Consider the following 20,490-nt stretch of genomic DNA (forward strand, 5'->3'; position numbering starts at 1 on the left):
GCCAAATCAAGTCTCTGTAATTCAGAGGCTAAACATTGAGATTCTGCAGCACCGACAGATGTGAGGGCGAGCATTGTAAATGAGAAGAGTGGGAGGAAAGAGAGAGACAGATGGAGAAAGGGAGAGAAAAAGATGGGTGAGGACCAAATGGCGTTCTCAAAAAATGAAAAATCGACCGTGAAAATAGTCATTTCTGTTCATACTTTCCATAGAAGCACTAAAACCTGTGTCTCATTTGCTCGGAAACTGTTGCACTTATTAAAAGTTCCTATGTATAATGGCATTTTAAGACAAAACATAAAGGTTTTGAACAGACATGCCCACTCCAATCAGAAATTAGATCACAGAGAATAAGTAGGAACAGGTTCAGGGGCCGCAAAAGTTTACTTTATCGATAATCTGACTAAATGCCAGCAACCATTCTGACAGCTTCAGCTCTGTACAGCAAGTCACCAGGTTCATTAAGAGCCCATTTCTCATCATGGATGTCGGGGATTCTCATAAGAAGTCACACAGCACTTTGAATAAGTAAACGCCACGCCTCTCCAGATGCAGTTGGTTGATCTCTATTCAGATGAAAGAACCGATGCTCCCACTGTCTTTCACTTTCCCAGCTCTGAAGAAATTCAGCCTATGCCGTACATCTTGACCACGTTTGGCTCCGCACACAACTGCAAGGCAGCTTCCTCTACGATGAACATAATCAAAACTAAATGGCGTCTAAGGCTCTCCAATGAGCACCTCCATGTGTCTGAGAATGGCCCCGACTCCATTTAAGCCCAGGTTTAAAAACTTGGCAGGACAAGCAAAGAGCTCATTTTTCTCGCAGAGGAAAAACATGGAGGAGTTGAATATGGCGAAGAGAGTGAGCCTTTCTCCCCGAGGTTAACTGTTCATTGGTACGATTTATTATCTGTACAATTTATTACATTATTCTCAAGTTGGGCATTGTATTCGAACATGCACACTTTTCACATTTTATTTATATTAATAATCCGGGTTGATTTTATTTAGTAAAGGAGAGAACATTATATTGGCAGTCATGCTTGTGTTTTCAGTCGCAAGTTGTATGACAATAAAATGTTGCAATTACCTGCTTTATTTGACCCTTGGGACGAGGCAGTGCCGTGTGGGAGGAAGTCATGCGTGCTGCCGTGTGTGTGTGTGTCAGATCATTTGTTAAGCTGTGTGGGAAGCCTGTTACCTCAGTCTTGCTCTGTTAAGCAAGTTCAAAGTGACTCGAATCAAAACTGTGCAGCCCTTTCCCCTTCTCGGTATTACCGAAGACGTAGTAACGCACTGTATTCATACACACACAGATATTAGTCTGACTGTCGCCAGCAGATCAAACATTTGCTTGACAAGACTCTACAGAGACTTTGTGCACAGCTCTTCTGGGTCAAGGAGGTGGACGTAATGTTTGAGGCGGATGAGGTAGTTGTTTACACTATCTGGTTTGAGTTGAGGGAATTCACTTAATGGTGAGACAATACTGTACTGTAGAGCAGATTTCCAGTTTTTCTTTCAGTTCTGCGGCCCTCTTATCTCGTTCCACCTCATAAACTATTATTGAGACATTTTTTTTGGCGGTCTTACGTTTGGCTTAAGGCTCACACTGTCCAGATGAATCGTAACAAAGCAAGGAGCTAGCTGCAATATGGCGCCAGTATGTACGTCTGGAAACAAATGCAATGAGTGACCCGGGGGTGGGGGGGGGGGGATTTCAAGACCTTATATCTTTTATATTTGATCAGAGCAGGGTCAAAGAGTTGGGATGTGTTATGAAAGTCTCCATGTCAACAGATTGACAGTGTTTTGGTATATGAAGTTTGTCATGGTTCTAAAAGGTATTGCTGTGTCAGGCTGTGCGATTGTTGAGTGAGAGAAATGGGTACGAGTACAGATGTTTTTTCCTCAGATGCCACATAATTTCTTCATTGATGTACGGTAACATAAACTCAAATTGCGTGAGTCTTCATAGTACGGATCATTTTGTATACAGTCGGTTAAAAGGCCAACGAATGCTTTGTACTGCTTTGTGCATCTATTGTATCACGTATAATGGCCAGACAAAAAGAGGGATCATTAATCTTGCCAAACATATCATTTCAAATGTGAATTAATAAATGCGTTGACATTTCTCTGACTGCGACACCTGCAGTAATAGAACGTATTCAACCTCTTTTAATAAGGTGCATTTGCATTTCTGTATCCACTGGCTGCTCCAGCAATTGAAAATGACAAATAAGAAGGCCACAATTCTGAAAAGCAAAAAACGCTCAACTGTGCGAGATAAGCTATAGCATGGATTTTCAAGGTTTTGTCTAGTGTAGAAATAATTCTGAAGAAGGGTGTCTGGTGTTGCTGGCTAAAAAGCAGCCCACCTGAGAGGCTACTGTAAAGGAGAACCCAGTGAGTAATTATACAGATCTGCAGTTCATTTGTGTATATTCTTAAAAAGAAACGTTGAACCTGTCTGGTTTGTTTGCCGTGTTTAGTAAGCACGAGTCCAAATAATGGCCAGAGCTGAATAACCTTCTTAGCAGTGGCTGCCATGACGGCAGGTTAACGGGTTCACAGCATGCTGCGTAAGACGCATTCAGATTAGCCGGGGCTCTATATTAGACAACCGCGCAGTAATAATCTGTTCATCTCATTGTGTATTGAATGTAAACAGATGGTTATTTCAGCAGTTAGACAATTTTGTTTTCGTGTTATTTTGAGTCGGGTTTTTTTTTTTTTTTTTTACCTCTTACTGAAAATATATTTTAATTAGCTCACCACTATTTCATCAGATTAAACCATGTGTAAACTGGAGTAGCAATAAAAGTAAGGAAACATAGGCTTGAATATGGTAATTAAATGTTTACTTCGGATTGTAGTTTAAAGAGTAACCCTTAGTAATTGTTGCCATTATTCCCCTTGCCGAACTTGGATTTTTATACGATTTGAATGTGTGTTTGTGATCAAAATATTTCTTGAAACCTTTCAAACTTTAAAAAAAAACAGGCATCTTCTTTCAGCCTGTAATCTGACTGATGTTGCACCCAACAGTATGGATAGTTATTTTATTTATTTATCTTTTTTTAAATAAACATCTTAATGATCAATATCGATCAAAGTGGAAAAAAAACATTGTTTTCAATCTTTTTTTTTCAGCTTGCACAATCCTGTGCTGTGACCAGGTTTGTTTTCCTATGTAAAGAAAAAAAAAAGTCTATAACACAAAGCACATTTACTAATCCGCTGTGTCACTAAACATCAACTTGTATATTTACCATACTGATTAAAAAGTGTGCATACAAAACAACGGTTGAGATGTGACGCCTGTACAGATGCTTATTGTATTACAGGTATAAAGACTTATTGTTGCGTTCAACGTTACGATTGAGTGAAACATATAGTCGAATGTGAGTAACGTGACGTTTTTGGCAACTCCTTGACTCATGTTTCTTATCTTAAGAACCACCCCCCTCCAAAATCAACACATAAAGATTGAATGGATGCTTACTGCCAACTTTTGAAATCACTTTCTTGCTCAATGTAGCGAATTCTGCTCCCACAAGATTAAAGATTGTAATACAAGATTGTATTGCACTGGTGATATTATGGTATACATATTCTGGTATAAAGTGACATAGTTGTTGTCTCAGCCTTTGATTGCTATTATTGATGCTGTAGGAATTTATATCCTCTCATATCAGTCTAGCAGCCTTTTCCCCACTGGACTAGACCAGTGAGGCCGTTTAATTTAATTGGAGCCTGTGGTGCATCAGCATTTTATGTATGTCAACATTTACTGCCCCCCCTGGTTTGAATGATGAAGGTCCTTCCCTCTCCCTGTGGTACACAGTGATGGAAACAGCATGGTAAACAAAGGTCAAATCACGAATCCCCTTTTTTAACCACACATCAGAAGAAGCTCTCCTTGTCCTTGTCTTTCCATTTGAGAGCTACTTTTACAGAAATTCGGACACATTTTTTTAATAATATATGCTGGTGTCTGTGTTTCCTGCATGACGGTTATAATGGCTTTTTTTGGATGAGCTGGATCAATGTACACTGATTCCACTGTTCACACAGCTGCCGATCAGAGTCAAAGTTGAAATGAGTGGATTCAGTGGTCGGTGTGAAAATGGATTTTACATTCAAGAAGGGAGGGGGTAGGAAAAAAAGTCTGTTTTGAGCCAACTTGTTCTTTATTTGCAGGAGTAGGCAGGTCATTTTGCTTCAAATGTGTTTACCCGAATAGCTCCATTGCTATTGATCAATAGGATAGGCAACCGTTTGAGTCCTGTTGACATTTATCTCTTGTTTACACATCTGTGCGCACATGAGCACACACTCGGATAGATCTACATCTTGTTTTTCTTGATATCTCCACTCATGCCGTCTCCTCCGGGCCTGAAGGTGTCTGCATTTTGTCCCCACTAAGGAAGAGTTTTACTGCCGTGGCCTCGTCTTGTGCCAATCCTCAGAGACTCATAGAGGAAGCCATAGAGATCATATCGGCTTCCTCTTAACATTACTGCTCTGTTGCCCCACATTGTTCGCCTGCCCTTTCCTTGTTAATAGTCCGTGCAGCGAGTGACCACACACAACAGTGCTGCTGCCAGCATCTCACTTCCTCCGCTTCCTCTCCCCCCCCCCCCCCCCCCCTCCTTGCCTCCTCCTTCTCCACCACTCGCCCGTCACTATTTGCAGAACGTACAGGCCCCGGCAGAAGAGTTGAACTTGTAACTGGGCTGTCTGCCTGCTCCCATTCCAGCTACAATTTGGACCCCCCCCCCCCTCCCCATCCCCTCCTTACACACCAGTCCTGCCCCCACACGTGACCGTCTGCCACTCTGAGGCCCTGCCACATGCCACGACTCAGAAGCCTGGCACTGTAGCCCCTCTTCAGCTCATTTGATGGATAATCAGATACTGTTATAGGCACCAGTTGGGCCCTTGTATTTGTAAGTAGCTGCAGCTGTTGTAGTGTGCATTCATTTCTAAGATATCTGTGTATGTGAGCTGGTTTACTTTAAAGTAGACTGGAGGCGACATACCAAGTTGGGGGGGGGGGGTTGTGCGAGGATAAAAGACAGAAGTCGGGGACAAGGCCGTTCTGTAAAGCCTGGCTTTTTAATAATCAACTGGCAGAGATGTAAGGATAGAGGCAGAAGTGGAGAAAGAGCAAGACGGGCAAGTGCGTCTATAAAAAGCACCACCGCACCGCACGGCGCAAGCTGCTCGTGCAACGCTGCTGTAGAACCCGTTAGGAAATTCATGGTATGCTTAAAATTAGGCGACGGCTTGTGCTTCGCATTCTTCACTTTACATTCTGATGCCAATTGAGCAGGACAAGATGACCTACATTTCAACACAGTATATGATTCAGCAGTAGACAGACCCTGGTACATTATTTATGTGCAAATTCAATTTCTTCTGCTTTAGAAAATGGACACAAAAAAAAGGTAAATTATTCATCATGTTGTAATTTTAATCAAATGTGGCATTGGTCACATTGAGGTTGACAGCCTCAGTATGTTCTGTTTGCATTTACAGTCCTCCAACCTGTAAAGGCAAACCTACCTATGCTTATGCAGTATATAATCACATTACACTTTTATGTATCCGGCATTATTGACGAGTTGTTGCTTTTTTAATTACATCAGTTTTCGATTACTCATGATTGTTGTTGTTAATGTCTTTTTTTATTGGATGCAGCCACACTTGCCACACTCAGCCTCCATGCCACCAAAGAGGTGATTGATGACCGGAGTCTCTTGTGCAAATTAACCTCGGACCTTAGTGTCATTACTAATAGTAACACTGATAACCAGCCTCTGCATGGGAGCCACTGTAATTCCAGCTAATGTTTCATTTGGAGTCGCACAAGTAGAAGCTTCAAACATTATCGGCTTTATTTGTGAATTAACTACAAGCGCATATGTCTACATTTACATATATTAGAATGCACAACTATACCAGAGGGGGTGTACAGTATTTACTCCATAATGTGTTATGCATAAGACTATATGCATTATGTAAGCTGCTGTTGGTTAACACTGGTCTGCATTGTAAAGTTCCAGAGGCCTCACAGCCAGAGGAGCATGAGGGCTCGGCACTAGCAGCCATGTAATTGTGAGAAATGCAGTGTATAAAAAAACACAAGTACATAATTTCACTTGCATAGTTAGAGAGTTGTGAACGCCTTGTGCTATTTCTTTTCTTTTCTTTCTTTCTTTTTTTTTTTTTTAAAGACTTGTTGTGAATGCTGGGGCCCTGAAGGTGGTCACGGATAGCACGACGTTTTCCTGATCTGAGGGTGGAGCGCTGCTGGTTGAATTGCTGGATGGAGACGTCTGTTGTGTCACTGGGTTCGTTGCGTATTGATTTTCTAAAAGATGATTTTTACCGTGAAACGATACGGCTTCCTTCAGCAGCTCTCTGCTCTGTTTGCATCTCGTGACTGGTAAATAAGGCACATTGTGAGCAGCCTTCTCGACTGGGAGGACAAACGATTGTCTTGTAACTTCCTGTTTTGAGTCATGAACAGTGTCGCGTGGTTAGTTTTTTTGAATTCTTTCCCGTCTGCTGATGTATATGTGAAAACGTTTACCGTGTTTTGTTTTTTTTTCCCCTCCCCTGATAGTCTAAACCCCCACGGAGGTACTGATAGTCCCCCATATTGACCTTCACGAGCTGCTGAACATCGGCGGCATGTTAAGTGATGGTGTGAAGGGGGCTGTTAGTCATGTTCCCTCGACAGGCACACATGTCGACACGTCCGCCATTGTCCCTCCGCAGCCATCACCACCAACCTCTGCTTGAACGGCCAACCTGCTGAGCGAGAGCAGTGTATATCGAACCGCTGTGATACACGGCTGTTGCTGCGTGTGCGTGCTGGTTATTAGAGGGCGTGTGCAATCTGCACAGCCCCACTTAGCTCCAGATCAATGGTGTCGTCCCCCCTCCACCCCCCCCCCCCCCCCCCGTCTAGGATGGAAATCACATTACCATCGCCACCACTGACTAAATATGCGGTGATTAAAACGAAGCTTCAGAAAAAAACGTCCATAAAAGTGGGAAATGATTCTTTGGTTACAGGCCCACTTTCTGTATACGTGGCAGTGAACCAGACCATTCTTTAATACGCTTGAAGCGGCGAGATCAGATTACAGGATGTGAGGTCTGTTTTTCAAATGGCATTGAGGCCAACCGGTCTTCATAAATATGTGACAGATCAGCAGTTTAAAAGATAACGTTGACGGTGTGAACCGTCGGAGTGTGTGTGTGTGTGTGTGTGTGTGTGTGTGTGTGTGTGTGTGTACTTAAGAGAAGATGGGGGGCAGAGCTTAATTGCCTGTCACATCCCTCACCGCTCAGCTCAAGACACTGACCCACTTTGGCTCCCCCTGACTTTTGGTGCGTCTGCGGCGCAATTTCAAACGCACCAGGCTCCGCATCTGTACGGTATTCGGAGTCGACAGGCGTTGGTTGGAAGAGGGGGGGGTGCTCCAGATTTCTGTGGTTTAAAAAAAAAAAAGTGTGTGAGCAAATTTAATTATGACTTAATGATTGTTCTATGTATTATCCATTGATTGAGGAGGCAAGGATGCTCAGGTTGTCAAAATGGGGACGTAGTTTGCTAAAAAAAAACAACCTGAAAAGTAAGTCCGATTAAATCTTTTACCAGTGTTTTGCACATTGTCTTTAAAGGTTAACTTTTTGGTCTCGCCACTATATTGGGCCTTCTGGAAAGCACTGCCACACTTTTGTTATGGCTACGGCAGATTGGGAAGTTCTGAAAATGCTATAATAGAGCAAACAACAGACGCTGTTTCCAGGGGATGAACAGCAGCCGGTTCAGATGCTTGTCAAGAGATGATTTCAGCCCTCGTACGTCAATTTTCCAGGACTCAGTTGTTATTTACCTTTTCTTTGCCATGTTCATAAATAACCAGATGAATGGTTTTAATTTTCATCAAATTCAATTATAATTTTTTTTTTGTTTTATTGTTCTCTTTGCTGCCACAAATGGAAACAAACTAAAATATGCCTGTTGCCTGCTTTCTCTGATGCGCTTTACCTTCAGGTCATCATAGTCGTTTTATTTTGTCTTATTATATTTCGATTTATTAAAAAAATTTTCTACAGTAGTGGGTCATGTATTTTATCTGTAATAAAAGGTTGAGGCGGAGCAGAAAGTCCAGGAGATGAGTGGCTCAAGGAGGACAGGGGACATGACAAAAAAAAAAACGTAGGTGGCTTTGGATCCATTTTCGGACCCAGTTGGAGACCGGAATGCAAAAAGGGTCAGTGCAGGATGTGGAATGTGTTGTCAACTGCACAGATACACCGGCATGTGCATGACGACACCCTCGGAAAGCCCTTGCTAACGCTGTGCGCCCTGCAGCGAGGCCAGCGCTTTTTTTGTGAGTGAACTATACGGCATGCAAATGTCAAAAGGCCGCCGTTATCGTGAATAGAGGGAGAGGCGGCCGACTCGGAAAAGGTCTGATTCAACAGCACCTGCTATTCAGTGGAATGAGTCATATTCATCCTCAAGACAATGCCTCCTCTTGTACAAGCTCCAACCTGAGCCGCGCCACTCAGTCGTTCCTCTTCTGTCATCCTCCACCTCCTCATCTAATCCTTTCCGCATCCTCCTGAAGTCTTGTCCCTGCGATGCCGAAACGTTTGTCAGCTCGTCTTGTTATCCCCGAGCTTTTTTTAAGAATACATACATCTATATGCTTTATCTCGGTGTTGTGACAGCTGAGCATTCAAACATTCCTCGGGTTTGCAGCACGAGGACTGAACCACGGGGGGATTATGTCACCAAACACCACACACTCCCGCTAAGCTCACGGTCGGGAGTCGAGAGGGGAACGCTTAGCTCAACAAGTCGGGATTGAATAAAGAATCCCGTCGCAGAGAAATGACTTCCGTTGGTTTCCCCCCCCCCCCCCCCCCCCAAGTAGCTGAGCCGGAGGTGTGGGCGTTTTTTTTTATAAGAAGTAGTAAAGTTGAGCGTAAACAGGTCCACATCGGTTTGGATCAAGACTGACGAGCGGCTCAAACGGAGAACAATGTGACTGGCAGCAGACGAGCAGAAACCCGCTGTCACCTGAAGCTGTTTACGCCCCTCAGGGTACAGACGGTTCAACACTCTGCTGTGTGACAATGACACACAGACTGCAGATGTGCACATGGCCTCTTCCAGTTTCACACACGTCGAGATGTTGTATCTGTTTCGCTTATGGAAATCTCTGGACAGTCGGATGACATTTATGTAAACAAATCAAATAAATACATGCGATAAGCAAAGGTTTATCGTGGTTTTTGGGAGTCGTCCTTGACCATGCTTTGTCGGTCAGGTTTGCATCCCTGTGCAGCAGAATAACGACCTGGAGAGGATGAGGAACAGCCACTACCTGGTGGCGAAAGGCCATCGACGTTTGGCCAGCATGCCACAACTGTGGTCTTCACATGCTGAACACGCAGGCGTTTGTCTACTGGCTTAGTGAGACACCTACTGGCCAATGTGGGTCATGCAACGTCTTGGAAGCAATACAGGGTAAAACAAGACTTGGGTCCAGCTTGTGATGGCAGATACCAGTGGTATAAACTATCGTACTTGGCACAGACTATATAGTTTCTGAAGCCATACCGGCAAATGTACAAGTTGATGAGCAACAGGGTTTATTAAAATAAACAAATAAAAACCTGCCTTTTTTGTGCTAAATTAACCAAAAGTATGAAACTCGGCACAGCGTGTACCCATTCATTTCCTTATTTTTTTATTTTTCCTGGCTCACATTCAGATTGAGATTAGTTTCACATCAAGGCCACTCTGATTCCGCAGTGGATCCAGTAATTGGAAATTCTTTTGCTGCTTTAAATTTTAATGCAAGGTTACATTTTGAGTGAAAGTAGAGTTTATGCATATGATATACCAAATATAGAGTTTTAATCAATGTCGGTATTTATTGGTGAATCAACAGTACAAGTTTATCATGGTTTATTTAACTTTTTAACATGTAGCAGTAATCAACCATGGAAAAATTATTCTATCAAATAAACGACATCCAGAATTTCACAGTCCTTCTATAAAATACATTGTGGTTTGGCCGAAACTTATTTCTCCCAATTTTTCACTTTCATGTTGCACCAGTAGTTTTGTTCATTTTGTAGCATATATAATAGAATGGCGTGTAATAAAGATGGTATGATGAAGTACAACAAATATATATATATATATATATATATATATATATATATATATATATATATATATATTTTTTTTTTTTTTTTTTTTATTATGTGGTGGATAAATTTAGTGTAAAGTTCTGATAATGCTTTGGCTCTTTAACCACTACGATATCCTCCCCTCCACTATTATTTGAATGACCTGAAGTGTTGAAAGCGTAAATGATTTCAGCATTAGAATATAAATAGTGATCTGTGAAGAAAATAAAGACGAGGCTAAATATAGTGTTGACTCGAGGTCCTTTTCAGCATTAATAGAATGATGGGCCGCAGTAAAAGGTTTGCTGTAATGGACTGTCGGAGTCCTTTGAAGACAGAGCTGTAGGCAAAGCTCTCTGTTTACCGGTCGGTCTACTTACACGTCCTCAATTATGGTCACGGACTGTGGAAACCTCACGTGACCCACCAAACAAGAAGCAGGATGGAGGGTTGAAGTGAACTGTTGTGATACATTGACTTTTGTCTTCACGTGTTTTAAAGCTTCACTTAGGATCAAAGTTTTTAGGATATTATGGAATAATGGTGCCACAGATTTTAATGTAATGTTACTGTACGATCCTCCAGTGCAGTGTTAAGACTTTTTTTCTAATGTAGACTGATATATTTAGAAATTATGAAATGATGATGTTTGTGGATATAATCTGATTACATAATATATTGTTAAACGCTTACTTGAGGGTCTCTGCCCCGGAAACCATCATGCCTCCTGAAGGGGAATTTATATGACACAGTGGGGGAATATTAATCCCCTCCATCATTCGCTCAGTACTGACATTTCATTGATCACAAACCTAAAGTTTGCGAGAGAAAAGCTGCTTTTTGACCCTCTTCATGTTGTCGCACAAGCCTGTTTGATTCGTCAAGCACTCACTCAAATAAAATCAGCTGTCAGGCTGCTTGTGTTTGTTACTTTGGGCTGCGTGGGTTTTCCTCGCAGTCGGAACAATCCTGCTGCCATCCTCACTGTCTCTCCCTTCTCTCCCTCTCCTTTTGTCCTTTCAGCTTTCACAGAGACGGGAGGAGCGAGCATCAGAGAAACACCGGCACTGACAGCACTATGTGTATCTGACACACATCTGGTAAGTATCCCCTCGTACTTGGCAGGCTGTTTTCGGAAAAGGCACACAGGTGCCTGTGTTAATCATTCTGTAATCCCCTTATGATTATAATCCTTTACATTAGGTTGTCGGAGAAAGTAGTGCATTTTTGTTGATGGTACAATCTGACTCGTTGTGCTCAAGTGGATATTTGAACTATTTCTGAAATGTATCAGTTTTCTTCAAATAAACATACAATCAAGCAGGTACATGAGATAAGCTTGTATATTTGCTTTTAAATCACAGAGTCCGCGTGACCTTTGCATTTGCATGTAGCCACTGTCGACATGGTATAATAAATCTCGGGGTTATCTCAGATGATAGGGCAAGGTTTATTTATTCGGCACAATCTATTGCTTCCTGTCCAGTTGCGCTCTGCTGTCGAGCAGTATGACGCGAACAGACATGATGTAGCAGCGTTTGCTTTTGGTTCGACAGAATGCAACTGTGGAAGGCAACTAATGGTTCTTTAAGCACAGGCCATTTAAGCTTGAGGCCGGCCGTAAAGAGATGCACACAGGCCCACATTGTCCAGCACACAAGGGATGCCTTTGCAGGCCCTCAGTATTGGAGGCTGCTCCTTATTTTTCATTACCGTCTCTCTCTGTGTGCTTTTGGCAAAGAATAGTCTCGGAGGTGTTTTCAGTGCCAGGCAGAGAAGAATAATCAGGCGCATTAGAATCTCATCTTAATTAGATGTCACATGAAACCGAAATTTGATTCTATTTGTTCAAGATTTACACAGTTTAATAAGTTGTGAGCCATTCCCCAGTCGAATGCTCGAGTAATGAGAAACTGTCGGGATCAGACAAGCTTTTTAATGTTAGGATCTCATTCGACGGGAGAAAAGCATTCATATGAAGGCTCTATTTTAGCCTTCAAACCACTTCTCAGTAAATAAAATCTGTACTCCTTTATAAGAAACAATGACACTGAACCAAATCAATTACCATCGTCAGGTTTGGGGATGTGCATATTCTGAGCTTCTCGCCAGCTGAGAAAATGGATAAAAACATTAACTCGATTAGTGCAACCTGAACAGGTTATTCCTTGAGTGGCAGTAGGACAGGTAAGCTTGTTTAGTGCTGTGGATCTAACTAAACTCCAAACCCCTCTCACAGAAGCTCTTTTCCAAATACTCTAATAGCCTAAGCTCCTTCTGTCCTGTCCTCTCTGGAGCGTAATGAAGACAGACTGTGAGAGTGTACATCCATATGGTGTGCACAGGCCTGCTGCAGTGGCGTTATCCCTCTATGCTTTTTCACCATCATCTCAAATTCAGCCTCAAATTGTTTTTTTTCATGGTACATTCTGCTGTCATGTGATGATGAGGTAGGAGAGAGGCTATGAAGATTACCGTATTTCAACCACTAGGTGGTGGTATTTACACAAATGACTGCAGGTCATAATAATAATAATAAAAACAACTGAAGCAGGTGTATTTGCACAATTCACTCACTGTGGAATATTTTGTGTGTGCGTGTGTGTTTTCAGAGGGCCAGGCAGGCATTGCTATAGCTGAGAACGATGAATGGTCTCCTGCGCTAAAGCTCGTGGGTGTGGGAATGATGGACCTCCCTAATGGCCAGTCAAGCATCACCAACACTGCTGCAACGGTCTCTGAGGTGAGTCCAGTCCCACTTGTTGTGTCCGACTTGCATCTTTTAATTGAAGTCACGTGCGTGACGTGCAGAGCATCTTTCACTGCTAAAAGGTTTAGTGTAGGATTAATAGGTGACAGAACGCCGTCTGATCTTTCATTTTCTGATTGAAAGTGAACTTAAGTGTTTTGTTTTGGGGTTTTTGTAGCTCTGTCGTGACACCACTTTAGTTGTTTACCCCCCTCTTTCATAGTCCATCTGTCTACCTCTGTATGAGAACCTCTTTTTTTTTTTAACAACACACCCATCAGTTTTGACCGTGTGTGCATGCTCGTCGCTTTGTTTTGCAGAGGAGCAGCAGCTCAGAATCTCTCAGTGATAAAGGCTCGTCGGAGCTGAAGAAAAGTTTTGATGCTGTGGTGTTCGACGTGCTGAAGGTCACTCCTGAAGAATATGCCGTAGGTTTCCTTCTTTTCGGGGGTCTTGTCCTTTTGTCATTCCATGCGTTTAATCTCCGTGGGTGAGTATTACAAAAATTAAGAGTTCGGCAAACAGAAATGCGATGTGCTGACTCAAGACCGGAGGAGATGGGATGATAGAGAAGGAAATGGGGTCAGAGTTTTAGTTCAGTAATAATTGATGACGCTCGCCAGTGCCAAGCAGGCACTTGATTGAATTCCCCAAGTTGCCTCTGCAGAAGTGTTCCACAGGTAAAGTCAAATTCCCAATGAACTAGTGTCACCTGTGATGTCTTTAGATATCCTTTATTATATAAATCAAAGAAAAGTAGTTGAGTAATGTCTTTTAATGATGTGGAAATGCCCTCATGTTGGTCATGAGCGTTTTCCAATTCAACCACAAGAGGGCTCCGTCTGTCTAGGATCGCCTCACGGTTCTCTCACTGCTGCCATCTTTAATAAAACACTTTTTTTAAATAAAGTCTTGCAAGTGATGCCTTGCGCGCCTGTCACAAGCACAAAGCCTGTGTTACAAAAGCAACGTCCCGGCGGCTGAATTCTTTATTGTTCTGCAGACTCGCTGCATGACAGCAGGTACTTTTTTTGGGGGGGGGCTGTGACAAGGTGATGCTTTTGTATGTTTGCAGTCTGAGCAGAAGCACGTCTAACAACTGTTGTTTGGTTCCCTTCAGGGTCAGATTACGCTCATGGATGCTCCTGTGTTCAAAGCCATCCAGCCAGAGGTGAGCTGCTGCAAACACCTTTAGCCATTAGGAGTGCATTTCACCTTTCAAACTGACATCGTGCGAAATCAAGTGGACTCCTCGGGTTTCTTCCAACTGCAAAGTAGTCAGGCTGTTTGTTATGCAATGTATGAAAATGTCAAATCAAAGTTTGGTGTCACTCTTGGTGAAAACCCTCCAAAAACTACATGAAAACACGTATTTGTGCAAACGTTTCAAAACACAATTTGATCCTTAAATGTAATATTTTAAACACTGCACTATTTGTTCATTTCTGGACTGGAATATGTTTGTAGAATTGACTCCTTACTACAAAATATTAGGCTGCACTGACTTGTTGGAGGCAAATCCCAGACGACGTGCTCCCATCCCAGTTTGAGGATTGTGTAATGTCAGCGTTTTGTTGAAAACGCGTCGATGAGACTAAAAGGAGTCTCACTCAGAAACTTGCTCCACCCGTCTGCTTTATGTCTTTGTGGAGGTAAGATTCATGCCGCAGCAAGATAATGAACCAGAACACACCTCAAAGCTTTGAAGAAGTGCTTTAAAGACCAAAGAGTGCCGAGTCTCATGGGCTTCCCTCCACCGTCACCCGACCTCAACCCCATTCTGCCTTTATGGGACACTTAAAGACAGGGGAAGCCAAACATTCCTGACATGACGAGAAGCTCTTTGGGGTGTTGTCAGATCGGCCTGGGACAACACGGGTTGTCGGGTTTAGGACAAGCTTGAGTTCAAGCCATTTTTCACACGTTTGACTTTTAACCCGTCTTGTAATGAAGCATGTATGAAAAGATGCAAACCTTCCTAATAAGATGTTCTCTCTCTCTCTCTCTCTCTCTTTATTACTCTGCCTTCTTATATGCAACTATTCTTTTCATCTGCTGCTCTTTTTGTTAGATAGTTAAAGAAAAAGATACAAAGTGTACATATGGTCATGATCTCTGCAAAAAAAAAAAAAAAAATTCCAATAGAAACAGCTGTGATTTGAGCCCCCATACATTCATAGATAATAGTTTTGGGATATAAATGTTGCTGCACCTCACTTATTTCCGTACACCTTGCCTTGTGGCCTCAGTGAGAGCTAGCCTAATCTTATACTTGTCCTCTTTGGGATCGTTCCTGACAGCAGGCGCGGATAACCCGTGTTTAAGTTTGGCTGCTGTGGCCTTAGAAAAGCAGCAGACGGACCGCAGCCTGGTGTCGTGTGGTACTATCTGAATTACGAGACTGCAAATGCACAACACTTGCCCGTCTTGCCCGACAGTGTGCACTCTTCTCCAGCGTGAGCTTGAACCCATGTTCCAGTGTCTCCGGGTGATGGTGTTGACGCCCCGTTGTGAGGGTTTCAAATGTGCCATTGAGTTTGACCAGTAAAGAAGAAGGAGAAAAAAAAAAAAGACTTCACACTGAAGTTCCTAAATGGCTTTAATCAGACCGTGTTGGTCTTGGTTTGTTTGCTGGATGTGATGTGATGCGGGGGACAGGGGGGAGAAAGTGAGCGGCTCGTAAAGGAGCTGCAGAGCTGATTGAGGGGGCGATGAAGGCTGTATGAGAGAAAGGAGTAGAGTGAACAATATGCAGATTGACCTGGCAGGTGGCAGGGCAGACGAGAAAGCTTTTTTTTTTTTCTGCTCTTGCTGTGCTTTTGTCTCTAAGTGCTTGCTGGAAAGCAAGAAAGAAGGAAAAAAAGAAAAGTGTACGACTCCATCTACAAGGAACTCAGCTAGAGTTTCCATTACTGTCAGTCTTCTTTTTTGCAGGCACATGATGGGAAAAGCAGGTGTGTGTGCACATGCATGCCTACGTATTCACCGTGTTTGCCTGAATGGGAAAATATTAAACAACTGACTGAATGCCTTGAGTTGCATAATATTGTTTTTGCCTTTTTAAACTCTCTAAAGAGAGTGTAACCATAAACAGTTCCCATGTTGTTGAAAACGAGAGGCTTTCTAATAATAAATGGAACATATTCCCATAGACATTCAAGATTAAAAAGCAATTATTATTATTATTATTTTTTTTTTTTTTACAAAAGATTGATTGATGGTTGATTGATTTGATGTTGTGTCATTCTGCTGAAATGATTGAGTGGAATGGAATAACATGTGTTGGCTCATGTGACGCGATATGTCGTCAATCTCATTTTGTTCAGTTGTTTGTCGGGAGTGAACGTCGAGCTTCCCGACACATCCAGATGTTGTTCAGATGTTCTCGAGTTGAGCTTTTTGGGGTAATAACAAACTGATGGAAAATTTGACCTTTCTGCAGCGTTTCCAGTCTGGGACGGTGTTGGTTTAGAGTTTTTTTTTTTTTTTTTTACTGCATGCATGTTGCAAAGAGGTCTGTTGGGATTGACCATGTGTAGAATTACAATTCCACAGCGCTAAAATCAGCAGTCATTCCTGCTCTTCCAAAGCTGCAGTCATTTCCATAATAACTGCCCGAATGACTTGACAAAGCCGAAATGAGCGTAGGCTAGTAAAAACTTGGCTCGTTGGCATTTTAGACTTTATTTTTCTCACTCTATAAACACATCATAGCTGGCTTGTTGCTTTGATGTCAGAGTTGCATCGGAATGAGGCAGAGGGTGCAAACAATGAACTTGCATGTGTTTGTGACACAGAAATGGATGTTCTCGCCCGAGCCGGCAAAGTTCCCCCCCATACTCTAACCCTAGAACAGGGGATCTCATTAACTCCAACGTTCCGATGCTGACATGGAGCAGATTTATGGAGAGACGCCTGAGAGGTCCTGCCAACTCTTCTGGAAGAGGAAGAAACGGATAGCCGTCTTTCACGACCGGAATAAAAAGTTTACATGGGAATTGTGTATGGACACAGTAAGAGCAGTGTGAGAAGATGATGGGGGAAGTCTGGCCAACGTTCTATGAGCAAGAAGCAAAGCTCACCCCCTCTGTCTATCATTTCTCCCAGATGCCCTTTGTATCGGGATGTGAGAGACTTGTAGCACTGCAGGAGAGTATTTCTCTTTATCAGAAAGGTTTTGTGAAATGTCAAAAATCTGATTGAAAGTGTTGTCGTGGCACCGCGGACTGCAGAGACAAACAGAATGTAAACACACCTGCTCACAAGTTGTTGCCATGCACATAGTGGGCCCTCAATAAAATATGAAGAAAAAAAAAAGGTAAGCCAGAAAGTCACTGCATGAGTTGTGTGCTCTGGTCATTTAGATTGCAGGCAATATATATTGGAACACTCCATTTCTGTTTTTGAACAGACTGGCGTTTAATCTACAACCCCTGAATGAATCTATGTTGTGTTTCTTGGCGTTTGGCTTGCGAAGTGAAATGGCATTTAAATGACAGCAGGGATCAGCGGAGACCCAGAAGATCACGTCTCCGTGATGCACACAAGGAACTGCTCGCCAGTCTTTTTCCCCCTCATCCGAATGTGCTCGGCAGCGATTACAAATGGGACGCGCTATAGGCTGGTTGTGCTTTATCGAGAGCGTGTCGGCATGCATATCCGCCCGTAATAACGTGGTGGATCAGCTGACGGAGAAAACGAACTGATGTGTAAAGTAGAAGGAAGACGTGTGGAGAGCAGTTGCAGAGTAACAATGGAAGATTTTCCCCCTCCAGTCTTCCTCTCTTCTGCTATCCCTGTAGCCCCCCCCCCCCCCTCCCCTCTCATTTCATAATCAGACTGGATGTTTGGGAAATAAGGTGATTGATTTGTGCAGAGGAGCGGGTTGCCTTTTGTTATTTAGCATACAGACACGACAGCGGCCAAGTCGGTAATTTCGCGGCTTTTGCTGTCGGGAGCTTTGCTCGATCTCTCCGGGATCGGCTATCGGATTACAACTTTACGTACAGTGAGAAGTATGTCAGACCCTCGCATGTCTGAGCTGAAAACCTCTGAAACAGATTGAAGGTCTCATGCGAGTCGTGGAGATGATGATGATGACTTAAAGTTGGAGGCAGGCACCGTTACGCGTTCCTGCGTTCGCCTTGCCTCCAGGCTTAATGTCTTCCAGCGCTGATTGTGAGATATCTATCCTCGTGAATGTGAGGTTTGTAAAAGCTTAACATAGATAGATGAGTCTGCTCATCCAGCTGCTTTTTTTTATTTTTTTATTATCATTGTATGTTATCCGATACTCGCCTGAATACAACAAAACTCAAGAGGTTAACTCTTGTACTCCTCAGTCTGTCAGTGAGACGATCCAGACTCATTCGTCATGGTCGAAGGTGGAGAAAACAATGCTCTGGCTGCAGATTCAGTGAAACGACTGAAACAATTTTTTCCCTTTGTCAAAAATGATTTAATCCATTAGCGACTTTAACATTTTCTACAAGTGCATGAGATTTATCGCAAGTTAACATGAGGCTCTTTCACCAATGTACAATATCTGCATTGAGCTACATGCCTGATCAGAGTTTACTGTACTACCGTAAAGAGACGCATAAATTATATGGACGACATGTGCTAAACTCCTGCAAAGGTAATTCTTTCCATGATGTTCTCAGCAGGGTAATGAAGGCTGCTTGCAGTCCTTTCCAAGTCTGTACTCCAGACCTGTCTGACTGTAACCAAAATATATGGATGGTTTTTATTCTTCTTTCATTCTTCTGCTTTTTTTTTTTCTGTCCTCTTTTGCCAGAACAGATGTAGTGCAAGCAGAACTCCCTCTTGACCGGTGTCACCATAAATGTGACATCCCCCAAAAAATCCCATGGGATTAATTCATCTCCCCGCACCCAAATGCATCAATCCACAGATGGATACAAGTCGGGGAAATTCCTCAATAAATCTTATCACGGCAATCTCCTGTCCTTTTTTCCCGCCAGTGGTTTTCAGTCTCACTTCCTCTCTTCCATCCTCGTCTTCATTCTTTTGTTGCCTTTCCATCCTGTTCCTCGTGCTTATCATCCTTTCTTGTGTTGGCCGGCGGCCTGCAGCTAATATTCCCCGGGATCCTCACACACAGTTTTCATTTACAATGCAGACGAAAACAAAAGGCCTCGCTGTCGTATCTCACATGAGCTCATCACAATTTGTGGCTGAGCTGCAGCTGCTTATTTTATTTTATTCATGTCTTTTTGAAACAAAACCTATAAAAGGAGGTCAGAGAGATTATGAGATTATAGAAATTGTCATTTTATATTTGAGATGGTTTTTTTTTTTTTTTGTCCTTACTGATGGTAATGGTTTTCTTTGCGGCTTCATTACACTGGTTTTTCTCCCTCGGTTATAAATTGTTAATAGAATTTGTAGAAAGTTGCATCACGTACTTGTTTTATAGCCCAGTTGTTAAGTATACATTCTCGCTTGGCTCTTCAGACCTGTGCCTAAATGAAAATGTGTTCCAGTGGAACCAGCGCATGGAAATTACATCCTGTCTGTCGTTTGGCAGAATATGATTTTTTTTTTTTTTTTTTCTTTTCATAACTTTGCTCTTTTACTTCAGCATTTAAAACCACTGACTTTCCAGAGCTGCCTCGTCAAATCCTTTCACCAAAGACCCAACTGTTGTCAGCGTTTCTTCAAAAGCCTTGGCAACAATTTGTAATGTCAGAGTGCGAAACAAGACTGTAAAAGCTTAAGAATAATAAAGGAAGTAAAACCTTAAAGGCTTTTGGACAGGCTGTTTATCAGCTCCCTGCTGCTTGGATACAAGAGGAAACTGCACTTGGTTCAAACTTGAGAAGTGAAAGACAAAAGGCTTTCTAAATGACTTCACCCTTCAATATACGCAGATCCCAATGGGATCTTTAACTCCCACTTGAGGTCGTCCCATATCCCGCTTTTGGGAAACCACTGCAGTATACGGCTCATTCAGACGGTCTGGTGCCGAAAATTTCTGAAGATAGGTGGATGATAGCGTTGTTGCTTGAGGGGGCACATTAACGGTGTGTGCGTCTCCTCTGGGATGCGCTGCCTACCTGGGTGGCCGAGCGTCAGTCGGAGCTGCGAGACACACAAACTGGGCCGTCCCCCCCGCTAAGTTTGGAACCTCTTTTATTTGAAGAATCGTCACCAGAGTTGTGTGGAAGAGGAGGAGAGCGGGGATGATTGACGCGGTGGCAGGATGAAGGGAGGCACTTGTTTGAAAAGGACAGACGTTAAATAAACGGCTTGGTCTCCTCGGCCAGAACGGGGGCCCTCTGGTTGAGCTTCTTCCTGTGACGGGGACAGTTGGCCTAAACACACGGCAGACTCCCCGCAGGCTGATAAAAACCTTTTTGGAGAGATGCTTGTTGGGTTGACCACTGTGTTTTATTTCACAAGCTAAATGTGTATTCCCCAGTCTTTCCTCTACTGTACTCCTTTTTTTTTTTTTTCCCCCTCTCCTCGTATCCTCATCT

The 20,490-nt window shown here is 42.9% G+C and overlaps 1 protein-coding gene across 2 annotated transcripts in view; it reads left to right on the forward strand.

The window, feature by feature from the left end:
• The window catches only part of ralgps2 (Ral GEF with PH domain and SH3 binding motif 2), a 72,008-nt gene that overhangs the window by 8,604 nt on the left and 42,914 nt on the right, over positions 1-20,490 (forward strand). For both annotated transcript variants that reach the window (XM_080506760.1, XM_080506761.1), the window contains exons 2-5: positions 11,263-11,339; positions 12,852-12,982; positions 13,309-13,416; positions 14,109-14,159. In XM_080506760.1, the coding sequence (XP_080362886.1) occupies positions 12,923-12,982; positions 13,309-13,416; positions 14,109-14,159 (219 nt within the window). In that variant the 5' untranslated portion in view covers positions 11,263-11,339; positions 12,852-12,922. The remainder of the gene's footprint in view (positions 1-11,262; positions 11,340-12,851; positions 12,983-13,308; positions 13,417-14,108; positions 14,160-20,490) is intronic.

Source organism: Blennius ocellaris (assembly GCF_963422515.1).
Source record: "Blennius ocellaris genome assembly, chromosome: 12".
NCBI classification, from domain to species: Eukaryota; Metazoa; Chordata; class Actinopteri; order Blenniiformes; family Blenniidae; genus Blennius; species Blennius ocellaris.